The sequence below is a fragment of the Oxyura jamaicensis genome, chromosome 4 (assembly GCF_011077185.1).
Source record: "Oxyura jamaicensis isolate SHBP4307 breed ruddy duck chromosome 4, BPBGC_Ojam_1.0, whole genome shotgun sequence".
NCBI lineage: Eukaryota > Metazoa > Chordata > Aves > Anseriformes > Anatidae > Oxyura > Oxyura jamaicensis.
In genome coordinates, this window is record NC_048896.1 from 18,070,618 (window position 1) to 18,090,875 (window position 20,258).

General features: G+C 39.7%; 1 protein-coding gene across 6 annotated transcripts in view; it reads right to left on the reverse strand.

The window, feature by feature from the left end:
* Positions 1-20,258, reverse strand: part of COL4A5 (collagen type IV alpha 5 chain) — an 86,535-nt gene that overhangs the window by 15,264 nt on the left and 51,013 nt on the right. For 4 of the 6 annotated variants that reach the window (XM_035324638.1, XM_035324637.1, XM_035324635.1 and 1 more), the window contains 21 exons: positions 19,580-19,663; positions 18,223-18,315; positions 17,574-17,644; positions 17,176-17,367; positions 16,556-16,724; positions 15,764-15,856; positions 15,569-15,673; positions 14,866-14,963; positions 14,512-14,662; positions 13,782-13,895; positions 10,846-10,854; positions 10,002-10,169; positions 8,998-9,087; positions 8,043-8,192; positions 6,718-6,816; positions 5,664-5,753; positions 4,781-4,920; positions 3,059-3,185; positions 1,677-1,757; positions 1,030-1,128; positions 404-454 (listed from right to left, as the gene is read on the reverse strand). In XM_035324638.1, the coding sequence (XP_035180529.1) occupies positions 404-454; positions 1,030-1,128; positions 1,677-1,757; positions 3,059-3,185; positions 4,781-4,920; positions 5,664-5,753; positions 6,718-6,816; positions 8,043-8,192; positions 8,998-9,087; positions 10,002-10,169; positions 10,846-10,854; positions 13,782-13,895; positions 14,512-14,662; positions 14,866-14,963; positions 15,569-15,673; positions 15,764-15,856; positions 16,556-16,724; positions 17,176-17,367; positions 17,574-17,644; positions 18,223-18,315; positions 19,580-19,663 (2,274 nt within the window). The remainder of the gene's footprint in view (positions 1-403; positions 455-1,029; positions 1,129-1,676; positions 1,758-3,058; positions 3,186-4,780; positions 4,921-5,663; positions 5,754-6,717; positions 6,817-8,042; positions 8,193-8,997; positions 9,088-10,001; positions 10,170-10,845; positions 10,855-13,781; positions 13,896-14,511; positions 14,663-14,865; positions 14,964-15,568; positions 15,674-15,763; positions 15,857-16,555; positions 16,725-17,175; positions 17,368-17,573; positions 17,645-18,222; positions 18,316-19,579; positions 19,664-20,258) is intronic. The other 2 variants (XM_035324639.1, XM_035324636.1) reach the window with 1 other exon arrangement.

Here is a 20,258-nt window from a genome sequence, read left to right on the forward strand (position 1 = left end):
AGGGAATTTAGTAATGCTACTGGAAAGTAATACAACTTAGGTTGTAAAGTCGCTTTTGAAACTATAGCGGACATTTCCAAAGCAGCTTCATTTGCCACCTGGTCTAGGAATGCTTTATTTATTGAGACAGATCAGCAAAGTTCCACAAAATGCAGTAGACTCAGTTGTCCTGGGTGGATTTATTTTGTCTGCATAATTCTAAGTTACAAAATTCAACTCATTAATGAGTGTCTTTATTACCTTGGTTAACTGAAAATGATCTCCCGTGGGGGAAAAAAAAAAAAAAAAAAAAAAAAAAAGTTCTTTTCTATATTCTTTTGTTGCAGAAGAAACGTCTTTTTTGTGTGTGTGTACAGACAATTTCCATTCACCTTTTTTAACAAAGAACAGCAAGAAACTCTACCTGATAATCCTGGGAGTCCTGGAGGTCCTGGGCGCCCAAAACCTGGTAGACCTGAAAAGAGACAGTTTCATTTAATAATGAACATTTAGCTTTCAAGTCTCCAGGTATAGGAATACAAGGCTGCAAAGGATGAAAGTGCAGTTCGTCTAAATCTCTGATTACTTGAGACTATCAGGATTCTTATTTACTCCCAGAGTCCATACCAAAGCTAGAGATTTTACTTCAAAATGTATCTGTGACTTTCATAAATATTTCCTTCCCTTCCCAAGACGCTCTTTCAGACTTTGTGGTTTAATACATTTGCATTTCTGGTAGGGGTTCTCATTTTAGGGCAGGCGTTAGGCCATTAGTTCATTCTGTAACTGAGCTGAAGCAGTACAGGTACCACTGAATACAAGAATAAGGCTTCATGCTGAATTCATGGAATAAAAATCCAAGAGCTGTTTGAATTCTCATCCTGTGCTTCACAGGCAACTTGGCAGCATCCTTTGTGAACCATTCAGCAGCTGGGAACCACAGAAGCAATTTTGAAGGTGCATGGGTAGTTACATGGAAAATGGAATGGAGAAAGCAGGATGTCACAGCGGAGACTGAAGAGGAGAAAACAAGAACAAAGGACACCTAACCTGGCTCGCCCTTCTGACCAGCTGGTCCAGGGATGCCGTCTCGACCAGGCTGACCCTTTTCCCCTGGAGGACCAGGAGGGCCAGGACGACCAATATCACCTAAGGATTATACAACACATTAGGACAGTAATGGCTAACCTGAAATAAAATAATAAAATAAAATAAAACACATCCCCTGAATCTGGAAGTGTGACAATGTAATATCAAATTTCCAAGTGTGTAATCTTAAAATTAAAACCTCTCTCTCTCTCCCCTGACAATTTAGAAAAGACATTTAGGCCCATGGCCTGTTAAGCAGTTGACTAAAAATAATATAAAGCTTTTCTTTAGCATAAATTGGAATTTTTCCCCTATAAAAAGAGGTCAGACCACTGGAATACATAAACAAAGCTGGTAAATACTGAAACAGTTAGCTACTTGCTTCAATGGCTTATGGTATGATTACAACAACAGTCAAAAGCTGGGACAAACAAGTTCAAACTTCTTTCTTTTCTGTTTCATTTCAGTGAAATGAGTGTGCACAATGGTGTTTGAGCATCCATGTACACACAGATACATTTTCACCACATTAAAAAAGAAAGGAAGTGGCTTCATGTGGTATGCTTTTCACAGAAGCAGCTGACCTCTGCAGCACTGCTCATGCTCACCTACTGGCCCAGGTGGTCCAGGCAGACCAGGGTTACCTGGAGGCCCCTCGATACCTTTTGGTCCTGGAATTCCTGGCGTGCCTGTAAAGTACAGACATTTCAATTAAAAAATTGGCATTTTAGCAGATTTTGAAAGACTATAAGCTGAGATGCCCCGAGCAATAAATCAGCTAATTGTATCGAGATACTGCATTTATGCCCATTTTGCAGATTTAGAGCTGATCAAGGAGATGAATTATAAAGCAAAGGATGTACAGAAACAAAACGTACTACTAGGACTGTCCTTACTGCTACTTTGAAGACTCTTCTTAATTGCTGAGTGCCAGTGGCTGAGGACAGAGTCAGTCTGGCAGTCTGTTAGAAAATAACCATTCTAGAGCCAAGTATTGCTTGTTGACAAAAAGTGCAGGCGTTATGAACTATGGCTGGCCAGTCCTTCCCCAGTCCTCTTTTCCTTTATTGAAAAAGGATCTTAAGAAAAATGCCCTTAGTATTTATAACTGATTCTTACCCCTACAGCATGAACTGAGTGGGAGGCAGAAAACACGATCAACCTGTTGGAATATGTCTGTCTGCTCTGCATGGCATCTGAGCCCAATCCAGGTAGTGCCTGAATGCACCATTTTGACACAGTCTTTCAGGCATGACATGAAGCACAGGTTAAACGCTTTCAGGTTCACGGCCAGGTTTTGTTTTCTGCTAAGCTTCTTGCTGCCATGACTACACTATTATAAATTCCCTGATTTCCTATGTTCAAGAAAGCTCAAGCATGCTTGCAGAACAGCCTTTATCGCTGCAAATGCAGCATAGGCAAAAACCTTGCTTTTTAAGCTATATTTAGGATATCAGTAAATTGAGAAGTGAAAGAACTGACATATATCATCCATGAACAATCTCTATTAATATTTCCAGAGAAGAGTACAAAGCCTAACTTCATTATGCTTCAGAAAGATTTCTCTTTAGAACATTTTTTTAGACAATAAACACGATAAAAAGCCCAGTTTTCCTGATTACACTTTTTTCTCTTTATTGATTCATGAAGGAAAAACAGAGCCAAACACAGGTATTTTGTGGGTCAGGAGAGGAGAATACAACCACTGCAGGGACTGGAAAGCGTTGGCTCACACAACTATTACCTCCCCTCAAAGCAGATGGGTGATTTCAGAAGGCAGTCTGAAGTGATGCATTCACACACTTACACTTGGAGTGACAGTTCCAACAGCACAAAGCTTAGAAACACCAGATTGCTAGAAACTTTTGAGAGAAGCTGCAGCCCTCCACCAATTACCCACCGTGTTTAGATATATATATACACCAATTTAAAAGAGGAAGAGGGAAAAAAAAAAAAACAAAAAACACAACACAATCCTGTTCAGAATTACCTGGGAATCCAGGAAGGCCTGGCTCTCCTTTTGCACCTGGATTGCCTGGCAGTCCAGGCAAACCAGGATTTCCAGCTACACCTTTACTGCCTGGACTACCTGGGTATCCAGGCAAACCAAGATCACCCTGGAAAATATTAAGCAGAAATATGAGAGCCAGTCTTTGTAGGATGAGTAATTTATTTTTGTACGTTCCCAGTCTTAAAGGGAACAAAAAGGCCACCATTGTATTGCGCACATTTTTTCTTATATCCAGTTAATGTTAACAATCTCACAAAAAATGAGTTGCAAATAGCATATGCAAAGACGTTAACAGTTTCCCCCTTCCATTTGTATATATACCATATCATAGCTTTTCTTCAAAAGGAGCATACATTTAAAAACAACAACAAACCCACCACAAAACAGAATTATTCTCTTTTCTTGCAGAATAGCCAGATTTTTAAGTCTTTGTCAGTGGAGTTTAATTTTGAATGTAACCAGAAGAACGTCACTGCTGTATCTCCATCATACAGCACCTCAATGTTGTATCAACATTTTCAGTTCGCCAGCAGAGCTTTCACCTAAGCAAATCTTTAACTTCTATTAAGAGAACCAAGCACTTTCTAGCTCTTTCATATTAGTGATGATTTAAGTGAGAAAGGAAAGTCAAATTATTTTGCACACACCTGTGCAATCCTGATGCATTCCTATTTAATTCTACACTGTTATGCTCACATGCCAGTTCATCTGCTGGGCTTTCCTAGATGTTTTGGAAGTTTGACATTCAAAAACCCTTGACAATACCTTAGCCATAAACAAATGTTAAATCTTAAAGGTTATTTGGGTTACCAACGTTTCGTACAGTATGTGTATGTTTGACCAGAATGAACAGTAATTAACTAAAAGCATTTTAAAGTAGAAGAAAAATGGCCTCACCTCTGAATTTACACATAATGATGTATGTGACAATTAGAAAATGAACAAAAGCCAGGAGAACTTTGGTCTTCTATAAAATCCACCAAAAGGTTGGTCTATTGCTTTTGACAGTCTTGACAGACCCACATAACATTTTCAACAGGTTTAATGCCACCTGTTAGTTACCTAGCTGCAGGGATTTGAAAGCAATCTTCTACTCCCTATTGTGGTTTGTTCTCTGCCCAAGCTGCACAATCCCCCTAGAGCATCAGAACTACTTTCAAAACAAAACTGAGAGGATCATGGCACTAGCTGGAAAATAAGCAGCACATTTTAAGAAGCCAAGGTTCTTTGATTAGGCAGTACCCTGTGATAATGCAGAAATAAAAAGGAAACCTGTGGAACTTTAATCATGCATTGTTTTTGCTAAATTAATTGCTATTCAACATCAGTTATAAGGTATCAGTGAAGTCTACTAGATACTCCGTTTCTGTCACTTTTTTGTGGGTGACAGAAAGGATGATATAGGGAAGTGTCAGCAGGTATCAATGCAAACCAGGCTACTAACTGAACACAAGTTGGAAGGTCTGGCAAACAGTCTTCTGCTCTAACCAGATTAAACGTGATATAAATGTTTTCACCAGTAAAATTAGAAATTTTTGCTCCCACCTGAAGATAACTGACTACAGGAAATCCTGCTTGTTATAAATACATTTATATACATATTTATCATTATATATAACATATGCTAAAATATAGTTAAAAAATCAACAGAGAATCTGATTTTCTCATTTAATTTTCTATTGAAGAATTTTGTAAACGTACCTTTGGTCCAGGGAGACCAGGAATACCAATGCTTGAAAGTCCAGGGTCACCTTTCTCCCCTTTCAATCCAGGAAATCCAGCAGGCCCAGGCTGCCCTGGACGTCCTGCTATTCCCTGGCTGCCTTTAATCCCTGGGGGACCTGTCCAAAATATAAGATGCAAGTTTTATAAACATAAACAAACTTCTGCAGTGGTTTAGAGAAGTCACTCAAATTATACGCACTCATCAACCATCAACTGAACTAGAACGGACGAACAATATCACTGGTTGACTTTGAACACTGAATGTGCGTGCTGTCTTTTCTTGTTGAAAAAACTAAAACAATTATTTAAAATCCCTCACAGCTTTTTCATTACACCTCTAAGATTTCTTTTTTCATTCTTAATTTACACAACTCCGAACATCTCCTTTTACTACCTAGGTACGATTTAATACTAGAATCCTCAGAAATTGAAAGTTTTGTTTCAGCAGCCTTTCTAAAGAAATGAATTCACTTCGTCCTTCCCCTGTTATCATTCTATCTGATATCTCTCTACCAAAAGCTAGGCTTATCATTTTTTTTCTGAACTGTTTCATAGAATGGAGTCTGAGAAATGAGAAGATGACAATTATAAGACGTAGATAATTCTGCTTCTACTTTTGCAAGCACTTTAAAATAATACACATTTACAATATATGAGCTATTTGAATTCTCTGTTTTAATGGGTATTTCCAATTTCTTATGTACTACTTTAACAACGTATACACAGGACTTTGATATTCCTCACGTGCATTCCCATTCAAGCATGTTATTAGGTACTGCACACAAGCAGGTCCACCTTTGTATCATATAAATGAAAAGCATTAGCCAAGATGGTGTAAAATACAAGACTGGTAACTAACCTGGAAGGCCCATCTCTCCCATGGCACCTTTTAACCCTGGAGGTCCTGTTGGTCCTGGCTGCCCAGGAAGCCCTGTGTCTCCTTTGATGCCTAGGAAAGTTGTGGGTTTAGTTAATTAATGACAATAATTAAAAATTTCCAATATTTATGTGCTGTCATACAAATATGCCTGCCATCTAATTACAAAGGCAATGGATTTTGAGTTGGTTTAGGCCTCAAACTTCTTCTACATTCTTTTTCTCCATTTGTAGTGAAATTTCAAACTTCTTCAGTTCTGTGCCAGGACAGGACAACTTCTCTGTTCTGAAGATTAGTCTGATGAAATGGGTCATATCTCAGTCAGTGATTTAGTAACCATCTGAAATAATTTAGTACCAGTGTGACTTGGTCTCCTGTGAACTGTTTTGCAGAATGAACACATTATCTCTTCCTCATTTGCAGTAGGTATTCAGGAGCTTTTATTAGGAAATTAAATGTGACCTACAATGCTCTAACTAGTTTGAGTCCTGGATGGTAAAAAAAAAATATTCCCAAAGGGCAACAAGGTATTTAGAGCAAGACCTACATCAGACATAGTAAGCAAGGATTCAAGATTTCAGATCATGTGTGATAGCTGTAGGAAAAAACACTGCAAGACAGAATTTGTTTTCTTGATACCTGCAATTCTTGAAAGCAAAGATGCGACATCCAGAGAGCCTTTAAAATACATTCAATCGGCCATTTGCAAAGTGCAAGTATAATGATTACCAAGGTAGGAAATGAAGGTAAAAAGAACATGCACATCCTGATGGCAAATCCCGCAGTCATGTTGCTTACTCAAGCAACAAGCACTTATCCAGTCATCCTACAGATAGTCCTAATGTCTTTTAGGAGGAAAGAGCTCAAGGCATGCTGTTTGGATAATGATTTTAACAGCCCAAAACTGTGCTGCAGCTCTAAGTGTAAATCCTTATGCTTTGCTTAGATATGCCTGAATTAACACCCCAGTCTCCTGGTATAAAAATGCATGAAATGTTTTTACATAGCAAAGCTATCCGAGACCTGGTTTACTTACCTGGCAACCCTGGTGCACCTGGGGGACCACTAAGTCCTGGTGGTCCTGGGTCGCCTTGGAGACCTTGATAACCTTTCTGCCCTGATAGACCAGGAATACCTTAAAGAAAAACATATATTTCATTATTATTATTACTACTTCTACTGTATATTTGTTTTTCTGCTAGATGATCAGATATTTACATGTGTGAATAAAAATCCAAATAGGGATCTTTCTTCAGTAAGCATAATTCCCCCTAGTTCTGGCAAGGAGAAGTAGCACAGAACAAAAACATACTCTTTCTGGAAAGTGTAAAATGACTACAAAATGGAAATAACATTCTGTAAGTAGGGGAAAAAGCAACTTTTTGACTAATGCTAATACAATTCACTCAGAAGGGACTCTTTTTGGATGAGCAGACTCCATGCTAACCTCTGTATATTCATTCAGATTATTTATATACATCTTTAATTACATTACTACCCCAAAAGCACTTTGGGATTGAACTATTACAAAATGTAACGCAGGTATTTTGGCAGATTTTTACAGATACCATGTGGTTTTAATCCCATACAATAAATTTGTGCTGCCCCGAAGTCATAGTTAAGTCTGCCCTCTACAGCTCTCACTTAACAGAGGAAAAAATAAAAAGGCAGATATCTTAGGAGCTTGCCTAGGCTTCGCAGAAATTAATACAATAGATAAATTAGCATAATCATGGCTGGGCCAACATTAGAGAAGGGCATTCTGGTTCTCTCAAGGGTAGAATATTTTTACTCTTCTCAAGACAAAATTAGAGTCAAAGGAGACATCAGAACACTTGGGGGGATAAGGGAGGGGGAGTTGAAACACAAGCCAGAGAGAAAACAGACTTGAGTGAACTCAGAAAACCTTCCAGGCTTAACCAGCATCCTGAGGTGACACACACAGAGATGACATTCTGCTCAGCTGAGGGAGAGTTTACAGGCACACCCAAAGGGAGAATGTGGGGGTGATACATGAGCAGATGACCTCTGCAAGTCCATCCTACAAGGCAAAGCCCCAGTGGCCTAAGAGACAGCAGGAATGCAGCTAGCGCAGCAGCCATGACAGCGATCTCTCATTGTGCTTCAGAATAATATCTAGAAGACTCAATCCTGGTGAGAGTACTTCAGTGCCTACACAGAGTACCTTGGTCATAGAACCCCTTAAAAGGACAGCCTAACTTAAGAGAACCTTACTCCACCTCCCTGTTCTGAGTATTTTTTCTGTAAGAAAGAATGAACTACAATGGATTTAGGTACAGGTCACTCATCTCTCTCTACAAGACAAACCACTTTGCTAGACCCACATGCAAAATTCTGTACCTGGAACACCTGGCTCGCCTTTTTCTCCTTTTGCTCCTAGCTGTTTTGGATCAATTTTTCCAGGTGGACCTGGCAGGCCTGCTTCACCTTTGACGCCTTTCTGTCCTACTGGTCCAGGAGGCCCAGGTGGGCCAGGTAATCCATTATTACCTACAGGAGGTAAGACAACAAAAGGGAACAAGACAGTCCATAAGGTAGATTAATATATTTCTAATCCTTTTTCTTGCATAGGGTGGCCATGATTTATTCATGAAGTTTGAACCCACTGAACGATCAGTCAGTTTATGCAGGGTTCTCCACAGCATCTCAAGCCCTGGAACAACTGCAGGTGGAGTGCGTGGGGGTGTCTGTATGCTGCAGGAAGGCAGTCTGTCAGCTCTGGACAGCCCAGAGGAAAGAGCTGTGTGGGACCCTCATTGAGAGAACTACAAGAGCTCCACCACATTGTACCAATAGAACAGAGGGGTTGCAATGGCTACAGCAGCTTTGGATGTACAGCCCCCTTGTTCTGTGGAGATGACTCTTTTTTTTTTAACCACACTCCTCCAAAATTCATCTGCAAAAAGGAGATTGGAAGAATGTAGCTAGAACACTCTTCTCTGTGATGCTTACAGACCTGATTGGGAATAACTCCATAACCCAGCTGTCAATTTTCTTCTTTCTGTTGCTTGAGCAGAGTTTACAACTTATTTCAGAAATTTTGCTCTACTTGGGCACCATCAATCCAAAGATAACATTTTAAAAACAGCTAACATTGCATGACATCAAATTACTATTTTTTTAAAAGTGACTTAATGCTATGGGGTAAAACTGGAAAGCAATTCTGAACGTCAGTACTGTCAAGAAGATAGTGCCTGTGGGTCCCAGTAATTAATTGTAGATAATAGCATTATGAAGCCTTTTTCCACACAGGACATTCTGCATTCTCTTCAGTGTAAAATAAAACAAACATTACCTTTTGAGCCAGGAAGGCCATTTCTTCCAGGAGTTCCTGGGGGCCCTGGAGGCCCCGGGGCTCCCATGACGCCCATCTCACCTTTGGCACCTGAACACATTGAATCACCATTGTCATTCTGAACAAAACACCCAAATCCATCAGTATCTACCTTTTCCCTGAATCATTACGCTATTATTAAACAGGCATATAGAGCCTGAACTATGTTTTAAGGAAGTTATAAACACTCAATTCTTCAAATCAGAAAGAATACTCAAAAACGTTACCAATTTTTCCACAGTTAAGTCCTGGGAAGAAAATCGGCAGCACAGTGATCATTTCAGTAAAAAGCATATTTATACCTCCAATAAGTTTAGTCCCCTGGTTTGGAAAAATAAATATTTGCTTGCAAGCAAACTTGAATTTATTGAAAGCCAAAAAGACAACTACAAATACAGTACTTTTAGAACCTTTTATATGACCCCTTTATCCAAAGACAGATTCTCAAAACTCAATTTTGAGATTTCCCATCCAGAGGGAGAAACAGGCTGCTGTAACTGAAAACACTAACACAGAGAGTAGGGAAATGAGTAAGGAAATGAGTATCTACAACTATGTGCTGGATCCAGTTGATAACATTTCTCATAACTTCCTTTAAACAAATTTGATTTTTAAATTGTAGCATTGACTGGAAAACTATCACAAAATAAACTAGAAAGTTGTTATAATGAAGATGATCACCAAAGTCATATTTGAAAGTTATGAAACAATAACATGGAGAATATATGTATCAAGTTAGAGAGAAGAGTGGAAAGGTGACGAGGATTTTAATGCAAAAAATTATAATTAAAGAAATTAATTAAGAAATTAAGAAAGCAACTATGAAATGTAATAGTTACATGTAGCCAACTTTAAGTGAATAGAATAAATGTTGAAATCCTCTAAGCTGACATGTCCAAGCATAAAGAATATCCACCTGTAACTAGACTTTGGTTTTTGTTGACAGGTAAAAAATGGGAACTCACCTGGAAATCCAGGAATGCCATCCCGGCCCGGTGGTCCAGGTGAACCCTGAGGTCCTGGGAGACCAGGGGGTCCTGGATAGCCTGGGGTTCCTTGGTCACCTGGAGGACCAGGAACATCAAAGCCTGGAGGACCTGGATCTCCTTTCTCACCTGGAACGCCTTGCAACCCTAGACAACATTGTTAAAACACAATCTTTTAGCAAAACGTAAGGCAAGGCTGAAATCTCTCTCTCTGGACATGGCACTGTACAAACAGACAAGTTTTATCTGCAGTACATTCCTAGCACCGATGAAAATCCTGCAATTCTTCTAAAACCATTTATTTTTTAATTATGGCCCAGGCATTAAAGGCCATGTTCTCCTGAAGCTTCTCTTGAAGAGAAGCATTACTAAAATTTCCCCAAACTGTAGCAAGTGCAGTTGAATAAATTCTCAAAAGGAAAATAACAACCTTCTTCATTAACCATTTAAGTTAGGTTAATAAAATAAGAAGCCAAGATTGATTAGTCTGGTTTGCATTTTGTCATTAAGTATAGAGAGATGCTTATATTTCCATTAATGATTCCATTTTATAGCATTCTAAGACAACATCAGCTCAATATTTTTGAAGGCCAGCATGCTGCATTGCATTACACTTCTCTGAGTGAAAAATATCAAAATATGCTCAACATTGTTTAGTACTAATGATACTGAGCTTGAGATGCTGCTGAAGCAAGTGGGAAGCTTGTTTCCCTCCAGTGCACTGTATCAGTGATGGTACTCATTCTTGAAAAGTAGCAGACAAAAAACTGATTTTTCTTAAATCTGAAGCTAAGAAAAGGCTTTGGTAAAGAAACCACAGTACCTGGGGAACCTGGGGTTCAAAAGCCAACGAGTTAGAGCTCATCAGGAAGTTGAGACAGGTAGCAGTAAGGAGTTGTAATAGTCGTTAAGTTAGGAAACAAAATAAAGCACATACAGATTAGAGAAAAAAAAAAAGGCAAACAAAACCTAAAACACTACCCTAAAGTTACCAAAAACAAAAATACAGAAGTACAAAGAATACAACAGTAATGCAGTAAGAGAAACCAGATTGTAAGGAAACTTGGGGGGGGTCTTGTTCAAAGCGCAGCCACCATTGTACATAGAAACAAAAAAACAAGTGAGGTATTTTCAAATATTGATGAAACATTCTTTGAAAAACTGGATTATTCCCTCTCCTTGTCTAGCCCTCTCTTCACAACTGGGGAACAAGATTCTTCTGAACTCTTACATGAAACTGTAGCAGACGCTGGCTTGGCCACCTGTTGAACAGCAAAGTACATCCTACCAGTTAGCTGTTGATCTCCATCATACGCCTGTAAAACCCTTCAAATGGGGATTTTCAAAAAGATTCTTCTACACGCACACAAAACACTAAAAATGGTTTTTGTTTGTTTTGTTTTGTTTTCCCAGTCTTCTATTATTCAAATGTACATCTTTTTACTTGCAGAGAGGTATATTGCATGTCACATGCCCTAGCATAATGTACTGGGATTATGACATTATGTCAAAACCTCATAAATAACCACAAGGAAGTATTGCTCTAACAGATGGGGCCCCCCATTCTCAATGGCATCAACAAACTTAGAAGTGATGTTGTGATGTGCCTTTTGCATGCTAAAAAGGCAGATCAAGTTTTCTTGACTGTGGAGTCTGTAGACTTGTAATTGTTAATTATAAGCATGCTCTCCTTTGGCAGCTGCTTACCACTGTGTTAAACTATGGTGTCACGTGCGTGGAACTGCTTACTTTGCAGAGAAAAAGCAATACTAGAGGATGGATAGGGATTGAATGTGTTGTGTTTAAATGGGTAACTATCAGCAAACTGAAAAAAAAAAAAAAAGTCAAAATAACACTTACCCCAGTAGTAGAACAAACTCAGTAACTAGCACGATAAAGACACTTAGCAAATACAAATTTATTCTGACCGCATTTCTGGTTTTCAAAAGTCTGACCCTATCACAATTGGAATAATATAGACAACACAATAAATTCTAGAGGAGTTTGCCACATATTCAAAAAAAAAAAAAAAAGAAAAAAAAAAAGAAGGTTGTTGAGTTACTGCAAATTATTTGAAGAGGTGGTGGTGCAGAGAAAGGAAAATTTGAACAAGGAAATCCTTTCAAGAGTTTTCCAAACTACCTGAAAAACAGACCCCCAGAAATATTACTCTACTGTTGTGTAAAGAAGCACAATTAAAACAGAATTAAGACAAGAAGAGAGGGTTGGGATATAGGAATGGAAAGCACATTGTGCTGACAAACGAAATAACGAGGACTACTCAAGTGGAGCTTCAGCCATGCACTAGATTTCAGAGCCCCCATGCCATTAGTAGCCACAACGCCTGGTCAGTACAAACATGAAGAGTGAAAATATAAGCAATTCAGCACACTGACTCTACCAGTAATTCTGCATTTGTCAAAACTGATATTTTGCAGAATAAATCAGTGATCACATGAAATCAAGTTCTGGCCAATATCTGAAAAGACGTTACAGGAAGATAAAGGAACATGCATAGGATGAAACCTTCAAACTAATATCATACTAATGCCTCTCCCCAGCAATACACACTTGAATTGCCTTCTGTTTCCATTTAGCTTCAAAAGCAGCTTTAAGTTCAGGAGAGGTATGATAAGCACAGTAAGCCAGATGAAGAACCTACCTAATGGCTCAGGAAACTTCTGTGCACATTTTTCAGACTCCTTCAGTCCATAGTTTTTTAACACTCAACACATTCAAGGCTTACTGATGCAGCAATCACACACATTCCTTTCCCAATCGGGAAACTAGTGGAAATAATATATTTAAGTCCGATCCACACTCTATGTACTGGAGCAGAACTCAAACTCCATGGGGCCTATTTACTCCAACGCTTGCCTCCCTTAAAGAGAAGCACTTTGCTAAATCTCAGCTTGCAGTGCATAAAGATCTGAGTAAGACCAGCCAGTCTGTGATTCATGCTCTTAAAAACTGACCATAATTTTTTCAACATGCATTGTGAACAACGCCAGCCCCTGTAGTGGCATCCAAACAAATACAGAAAGTGTATGTCACAGACATGCAATGTAAACAGTCATACAGGCACGGCAAGAACAAGATGGGTTTTGAAATGTTTCAGCAGCAGGTGGGCTTAAGTCCACAGAGAACATTCTCACTAGTTGACAGCCATGCATTTGCAACAGGAGGGGTTGGTGCACAGCAGGATCATTCACTGAGTGCAGGAAACAAGGAACTTCCCTAAATAAGCTTTGAGAATAGAACGATGTGCAAGAACTTGTACTCTCTGTGCACAGAGATGCAACAAGTTCCTATCTTCATTAGTCAGCAGTCATTTTAGATGAAATACAATCTACTTCCCTTCAGAGAGAGCACAGACATCTAAGGGCAGCTTTCTTCCTTATCTGTCCCCTCAAAACCTCTGCACTGACATTGTGCTACTGAACAGTATTGTGATAAACACTTTCACAGAGATTTTACCACTACCTGTGCACAACACTTCCTAGAATCTCCACTGAGGCTCTCCAAGTCTTCTCCAAAGCAGGCTTTTACACCTCTGAGACCTCTCTACATAATGCAAACAGCAGGACTGAATCTAATTTGGTAGTAAACATGATACACCAAGTTTTGCCCGCTTAACTGGCAAGACAACCAATCCAACAGACAAACTTGCTATTTTTCTTTATCTGTTCAGTGAGACCTTAAGTGTCTGCTTGCTATATGCCAGAAATAACCCAAGGGTACAATTCACGTAAATTTTACCTGGTGGGCCAACAGGACCTGGAGGTCCTGGAGGTCCAGGTGGACCTTGTCCTCCGATGCCAGGGATGCCCGGTGGGCCTGGGAGTCCTGGTGGTCCGCTTGGTCCAGGGTCACCTAAAATAACATGCTTTAGTTAGACAGTGAATTCAGTTCAGAGATGCTTGCTTACAGATGCAGAGTGAAGCCTGCACATGGTACTTGAAATCTTGTCCTTGCGTGCAAACAAATATGGATCTGATACAGGAGAAGAAAACACACTTCAGAGGCTATTTCTACAAGCCAGAGATTTGTGCTCTCTGGACTCCATGCAGTTTACATTTCTAGACTACACAGAGACATAGTTGTGCATCACAATCCCCATTAACTCAACAGATGCTCTCTAGCACACCAGACATACTCTGCAGTGTAATCCAGATAATGACTAACAGTAGGAATTCATGCATTGCTAATGCACAGTGCTTCTACTTGCAGAGTATCAAAACAACTAACTATCCTATTGGAAAAGTTTTACCTCCCACCCCATAATAATATTTGAAGCTAGATGACAGACTTTCAGATACTAACCCACTAACCCACCTTTTGAGAACACAAGTTTCCATTTACACAGGGGTCTGTGCTTTGGAAAAATGGACCCTGAAGTAATTGTTCTGCTTGTATTTATCTGCCATGTGACTCCCACTTCATCCACAGTTTTAAAAGTTCAACAGAGAACAGAAATACTCCACCATACCTTTCGGCCCTGGAGTTCCATCAAAACCTGCCCGTCCTGGAAGACCAGGGTTTCCTGGGAAGCCAGGATCACCTTTGGGTCCTTGAACTCCTTTTATGCCCGGTGGTCCTGGGGGTCCAGGTGGTCCTGGAACTCCAAATCCACGATCCCCCTGTTGATTAGAATCAACGCATTAGAATCAACTTAAGAGTTCAGTTTCATTTTCCTACCCTCATTCAAACTCCAAATAGAGAATGTGACTTCCCCACCATCAAAAGCTGACAACAAGCGGTGAAAAACTCCCTACTGACTTTGTACTAATGCAAAAAAACTTCCAAGAAATTTAAATTTTATATTAAACAAGAAAGCACAGACCTTCTGGCCTGGGAAACCAGGTGGCCCAGGGGGTCCATCTAGACCAGGTCGACCTGGAGTTCCTGGAGCTCCGGGGGGGCCTGGTGTTCCTGGGAAACCTACATGTGACACAGAGGTGAGGGCAGCAGAGAGGACACTAGAGAACATTAGAACAACTCTTCCATAAATGTTCAGGGATCATGAAAAGCAATCTGAGAAGTAGTTTTTTGTTAGCTCAAGTATACTTGGGGGGTACCCATTAGGCTGAGAGAGCTTTGAGTACTCAGTATGACCCATAGAGGACCTCTGGGACTCTACTTAGAGGAGGGCACTTCCCTTTCTGTGTGCTCTAACAAAAATTACAAACAATTCACATCATAAACAATACAATTTTGAGAGAGCATTTGGAGATCAATTATCAATAATGAGTCAAGCTGAAATGTTCATAATTTCTCCAAGTTTTTCCATTGGCTTTTGTATCCTGGGATTACTGAAAAACGTAAGCTATCATAAAATGGAGTACAGTCAACAGAGGAATGAGAATTCAGCATAGGTTTTTTTTTTTTTTCTGATATTTCTGAATGTCTAAATATGTATGAATTCAAGACAAACATTTGTAAAAGGATTCTAGAGATATGAATTAACTACAACAATGTGGAGAGGCACAACCCTCAATGTCCCCTCTTTCAGCTGGTACAATACAGCAACATAGCTGCAAACATACCTTTTGGGCCTGGTGGCCCTGGAAGCCCGATGCCAGGAATACCTGGCTCTCCTTTTGCACCTGGGATGCCTGACAACCCTCGCTGACCTGGCTGACCAGGATCCCCTGTAAAAAGAAAAAAATCAATGAGTTATCAAGAGCCAGCCATAAATAAAAAGCTCCTGGAACTCCATGGTTATCTAGTTGCTGCTTTACCTGGAAGACCTGGGTCACCATTTCTTCCTGGAGGACCAGGGGGGCCAGGAACTCCTGGTTCTGTAATAGTCTGACCAGGTTCACCTTTCGGACCTGAAGCAGAGAAGAGGAAATATGTTTCAGTCAAAGGGAGTTTATTTTCTCTAATTCTCTGAAGAGAAAGAAATGTTGCTAGCCACATCCCAAACTTACAAAGAACTTAAAGACCAGAAAGACTAGGCAGTAAGGAGGCATCCTCCCCTAAAGCCCATGTAGGCTTAGAAGTACAGTTTATGTAAGAGTTTTCTTGAAAGGTCATTTTTTAGCTTCCTCCAAGGTACCATCACATGAATAGTATTTTCCATAGCTGACATTAGTACAACTTGATAAGGATCTGTACAGTTGACAACAAAGTAACAAAAGCAAACTCGTTCAAAGCAAACCCTTGTTTTCAAAAAGTTGTAGATGCACCATAATTAAGCGTAAACCAGGTAGTAGTTACAGTGCATTTCCGCTATAGTCAATCAAGATAAGCTTCTCTAGATGTCAGAGCAGAAGGGCGAGTCATATGGCTACAGAAACGTAAAACATCTGCACACAATCCTACCGGAATGAGACACTATTTACTACATACAAATTCTACTTAGTTTGCGACTCTGTGGTTCAGTTCAGTAAGGGAGCCTCCAAACGCGAGGTCTTACACTGCCTTTGGGAGAAGCTTAAAAGCAGCATTTTCTTCTGAAAGCTACCCAGAGCCAATGGAAAAAAACTTGATCACACATTTTCTGTTCAAGAGCCAAGAGACTAACTTACCAGGAACTCCAGGAGGCCCTGGGCGACCTGATACACCTTGGATGCCCTTTTCACCAGGTGAGCCTTGTGGACCAAAACCAGGAGGTCCAGGAAGTCCTTTGTCTCCAGGAAGACCTGGTATTCCTGGGTCACCTGGAATTCCCATTTCTCCTTTAAATGCAACACTGCCCTGAAAAGAGGAAGAGCAAGATGAGAAAGAGGAACACATATTTACTAGTGAAGGAACAAAGAGCTTCATTAGTTCTGTTTTGAAACTCTTTGCAACTTTCATCCTTCTAACCCTCAAGGCAATTAGCTGTCTGCATCTTATTAACATGGTAGAGATAAGGTCTAAACCTGGCTAATTAATTCCTCACACCATATAGGTGAAATACAGAGAATGGCAGAGGGGACCATCTGACTCTATCCTAGAGAAATCTCAGCTTATTTTTAGTCACTGAAGGGTGGGAGGGACTACTCTGTACATTATCACTAGATTAGCATCTACTGAAGACAATTACTGAGTTAGTCACATTCAGAAAAAAAATGCACTTACCATCCTCTTATCTGCACTATCCCAAACTCATCCAAGACTTCCCAAAACATTTGTCCCATCAAATACAGCATAAAATGGAACTCACGGGTTCCCCCTTAGGGCCAGGCGGACCTGGCAGTCCATCTCGTCCAGGAGTACCATCTATGCCAGGAAGACCTGGAGGTCCTGGGAAGCCAGGGTCTCCTTTGTCGCCTTTCATTTTTGGAGAAGTCAGGACATCCCCTGGGTCTCCTTTAGGACCAGGTCTTCCAGGAGCACCTGGGGGCCCTGGGAATCCCTGAGAGGGAAATAAAATATTTAGTTTTCTTTTCAGCTTCTCTCTGAGGTTGGTACAATGTAGTAATTATGCATTCAAGCCAGCTAAGGGACAAAAAAGAAGTATTCATACAAAACAAGTATTTGTATCTATTGTATGCAGCTCTATCAAATATATAAGACAAACGACATGCTGTTTTCCCAACAAAACATAACAGCACCACTTACTGGTGGCCCTACAAGGCCAGTTAATCCTGGAAGCCCCTTTTCACCTTTTGGTCCAGGAAAACCAGGAGAACCTGAGTAGTGTAGAAGAAGATAAAATGTAAAACTATAGAACCTGTAAATACCAAACATACTGTTTCTACAAGTTAATATCTAAGTTGTTTTAAAACCAGGCAAGGTTTAGCAAGTGTTTCTGGAAAACTTAGTTTTACTTGGGCAGAACAAAATTTGTAACTCTAAGTTAAATCAGTAGCGTCCAAAAATGTCCCACTTAGAAAGCTCCATCTCCTCTATCATTTCAGGAATAGCAAGAAATATAAATTAATTTTTCTCTTTCAGTTAAATCTACGTCAAGCTATACACCTTCAATGGGCAGAATGCTTGTAAGCCCGTCTTTGATCAGGTGATTTATTTTTGAAAGACCAGATTTTCAAAACTGAGCGCTTGTTTTACGTATGTGCAGTCTGTTTCTTTATAACACTCCCCAGCTGGGCAAGCTGGGACATGGACCACCTATGTATCAGAGCTGTCAACTGTGCAACTGAATTTGCACACAACACACAATAAATTATTAGTGTTATACGTAGATACTCAAATACGAAGGTAGCTTTATAGAATATATTAAACAAAATAATGAAGACCACAGCCTTACCTGGACTACCTGGAGGTCCTGGTGGTCCTCTCTCCCCAGGAGGCCCAGATATTCCGGTTCCTATACAATTGAAGCATGTGTCTCCTTGATCACCTATGAAGAGTTGCATTAAAAAAGCATACTTGAGCATCTTCATAAACATTAAAAATCCCAGCACAACAGCAACTGCTTTCTTGCTACTGGCCTGTAGTATCAAGTTCAAAGTGAATTTATGTAATTATATGATGGCTTAAATATTAGAAGGCTTCCCCCATGAAGGCCAAACTGAAGCTTTTTGGCTGCTAGGAGTCCGAGAACCAACAGTCAGACATGATTAGAATTTACTTATGGTTGTGCAGAATGAAACAAAACAGAACAGAAAATATGCTTTCAATAATCAAGAACGAACCTGTGCATCCATAGCCAAAGAGTCATCTTCCAAAGTAGGTATTTGATACTTTAAACTACAAATCTAAAACACATATACCCAACTCCTAAACTTTAAACTCCAAGAGTGCAAAGTAAATACTGGGAATACTTCATTGACTTGACAGTAGGCTAAACATATACAATTAAAACAAAAAACAAACAAACAAAAAAAACAACACAGAACGAACGGTTTCAAGAAGTTTAGGATTTTCATTCACATACAGGCATGTCATTCTATGACATTGCTATGACATTCATCACTGCAGTATCTAAGCACTTCATTAAGGATAATTAATCCTTACAATCTCCAGGAAAAAAAAAAAAAACAAAAACTTCTGTTTGAATAAAGTACAAAATCAAGATGTTCAAAGTCATCTAAGATGTCCATGGTTGAGCTAGGAAAAGATTCTCACTTACCCATATCAGCATCCTCATTGCAAGGTTGTCTTTTTGGAAACAAGGATACACATTAAAGATGTCTTTCTTAGCTTACCAAACAAACAGACAAACTCATTCTAGACTGACCAACTCAAATTATGAATGTTGCATTTATAATTTCAGTGTTGATTTCCATAAAAATTGTCAAACTTACTCATGACGTATAATACTTTCTCACATGGAGTTGGCAATTGCTGTTACAAATATATTTAGTTTCTATCTACCTGGAAGGTACTTATAAAGCTGAAGCTCCATTTTACTTTAATCACAACCCATACTAGGCTTGCATTCAGATTGGTTACACCCTCAGTCACTTTGAGATTCCTGTGCTTTTACACTGGAGACTATCCTAAGCTCCAACAAAAAGATTTCTTGCTCAGAAACGTAAAACATCTGCACACAACCCTACTGGAAAGACACACTATTTACCCTCATTTAATGCAGGCTACATTATTTAACAAGCTTTAACAAAAAGAGAAGAAAAAAAAAAGCCATAGCCATGACACTGCACCTTTTTGGCCTCGTTCCCCTGTAAAGCCTTGTTGTCCTGGAATTCCTGGAGGACCTGGTGGCCCCTGCTCACATAACCTTTCACCTAAGAAGCAGAAATTTAATCATCAGTTTGTGTTAGACTGACAGCAGCACCAAATACATGTATTCGGGAAAAAAAAAGTACTTAGAGTATTTGTGTGTGTATATTCTAATATAAACACATGATCACAGACCAAACACTTGTAATTCAGACACTGGGCTGCTTACCAAAACCCATCTATGTAATCCAAACTCAAAAGAAAACAAATCAGTGGATATCATACAACAATCATCAACTTAACTTCACAACCTCCTTCCCACAACCTGTCCATGTCCACCTCTACACTACATTTAGCTTAGGATCACAAAAAGACACATACAAAATGTCATCAGATTGAGGGGAATTAAGATGCCAATGCCATCTAGACATTGCATTCCTCTCCAAACCACGTTAGCCTTTCTCCACCACAGCCTTCCAGTTCTCAATTCCATCTCCCATTTCCCACTTCCCTTATCCCAGATATGATCTAGAAGCTTTCACCCCAAGTGTCCACTCTTAAGCTAATTTTGTATGGTTTACACACTAGAATATTTATGAAATAAAACTGGAATTCTGTCAAAAGTTGCTCCTCTGACTCTTCTGGTACCATAGCCCCTCC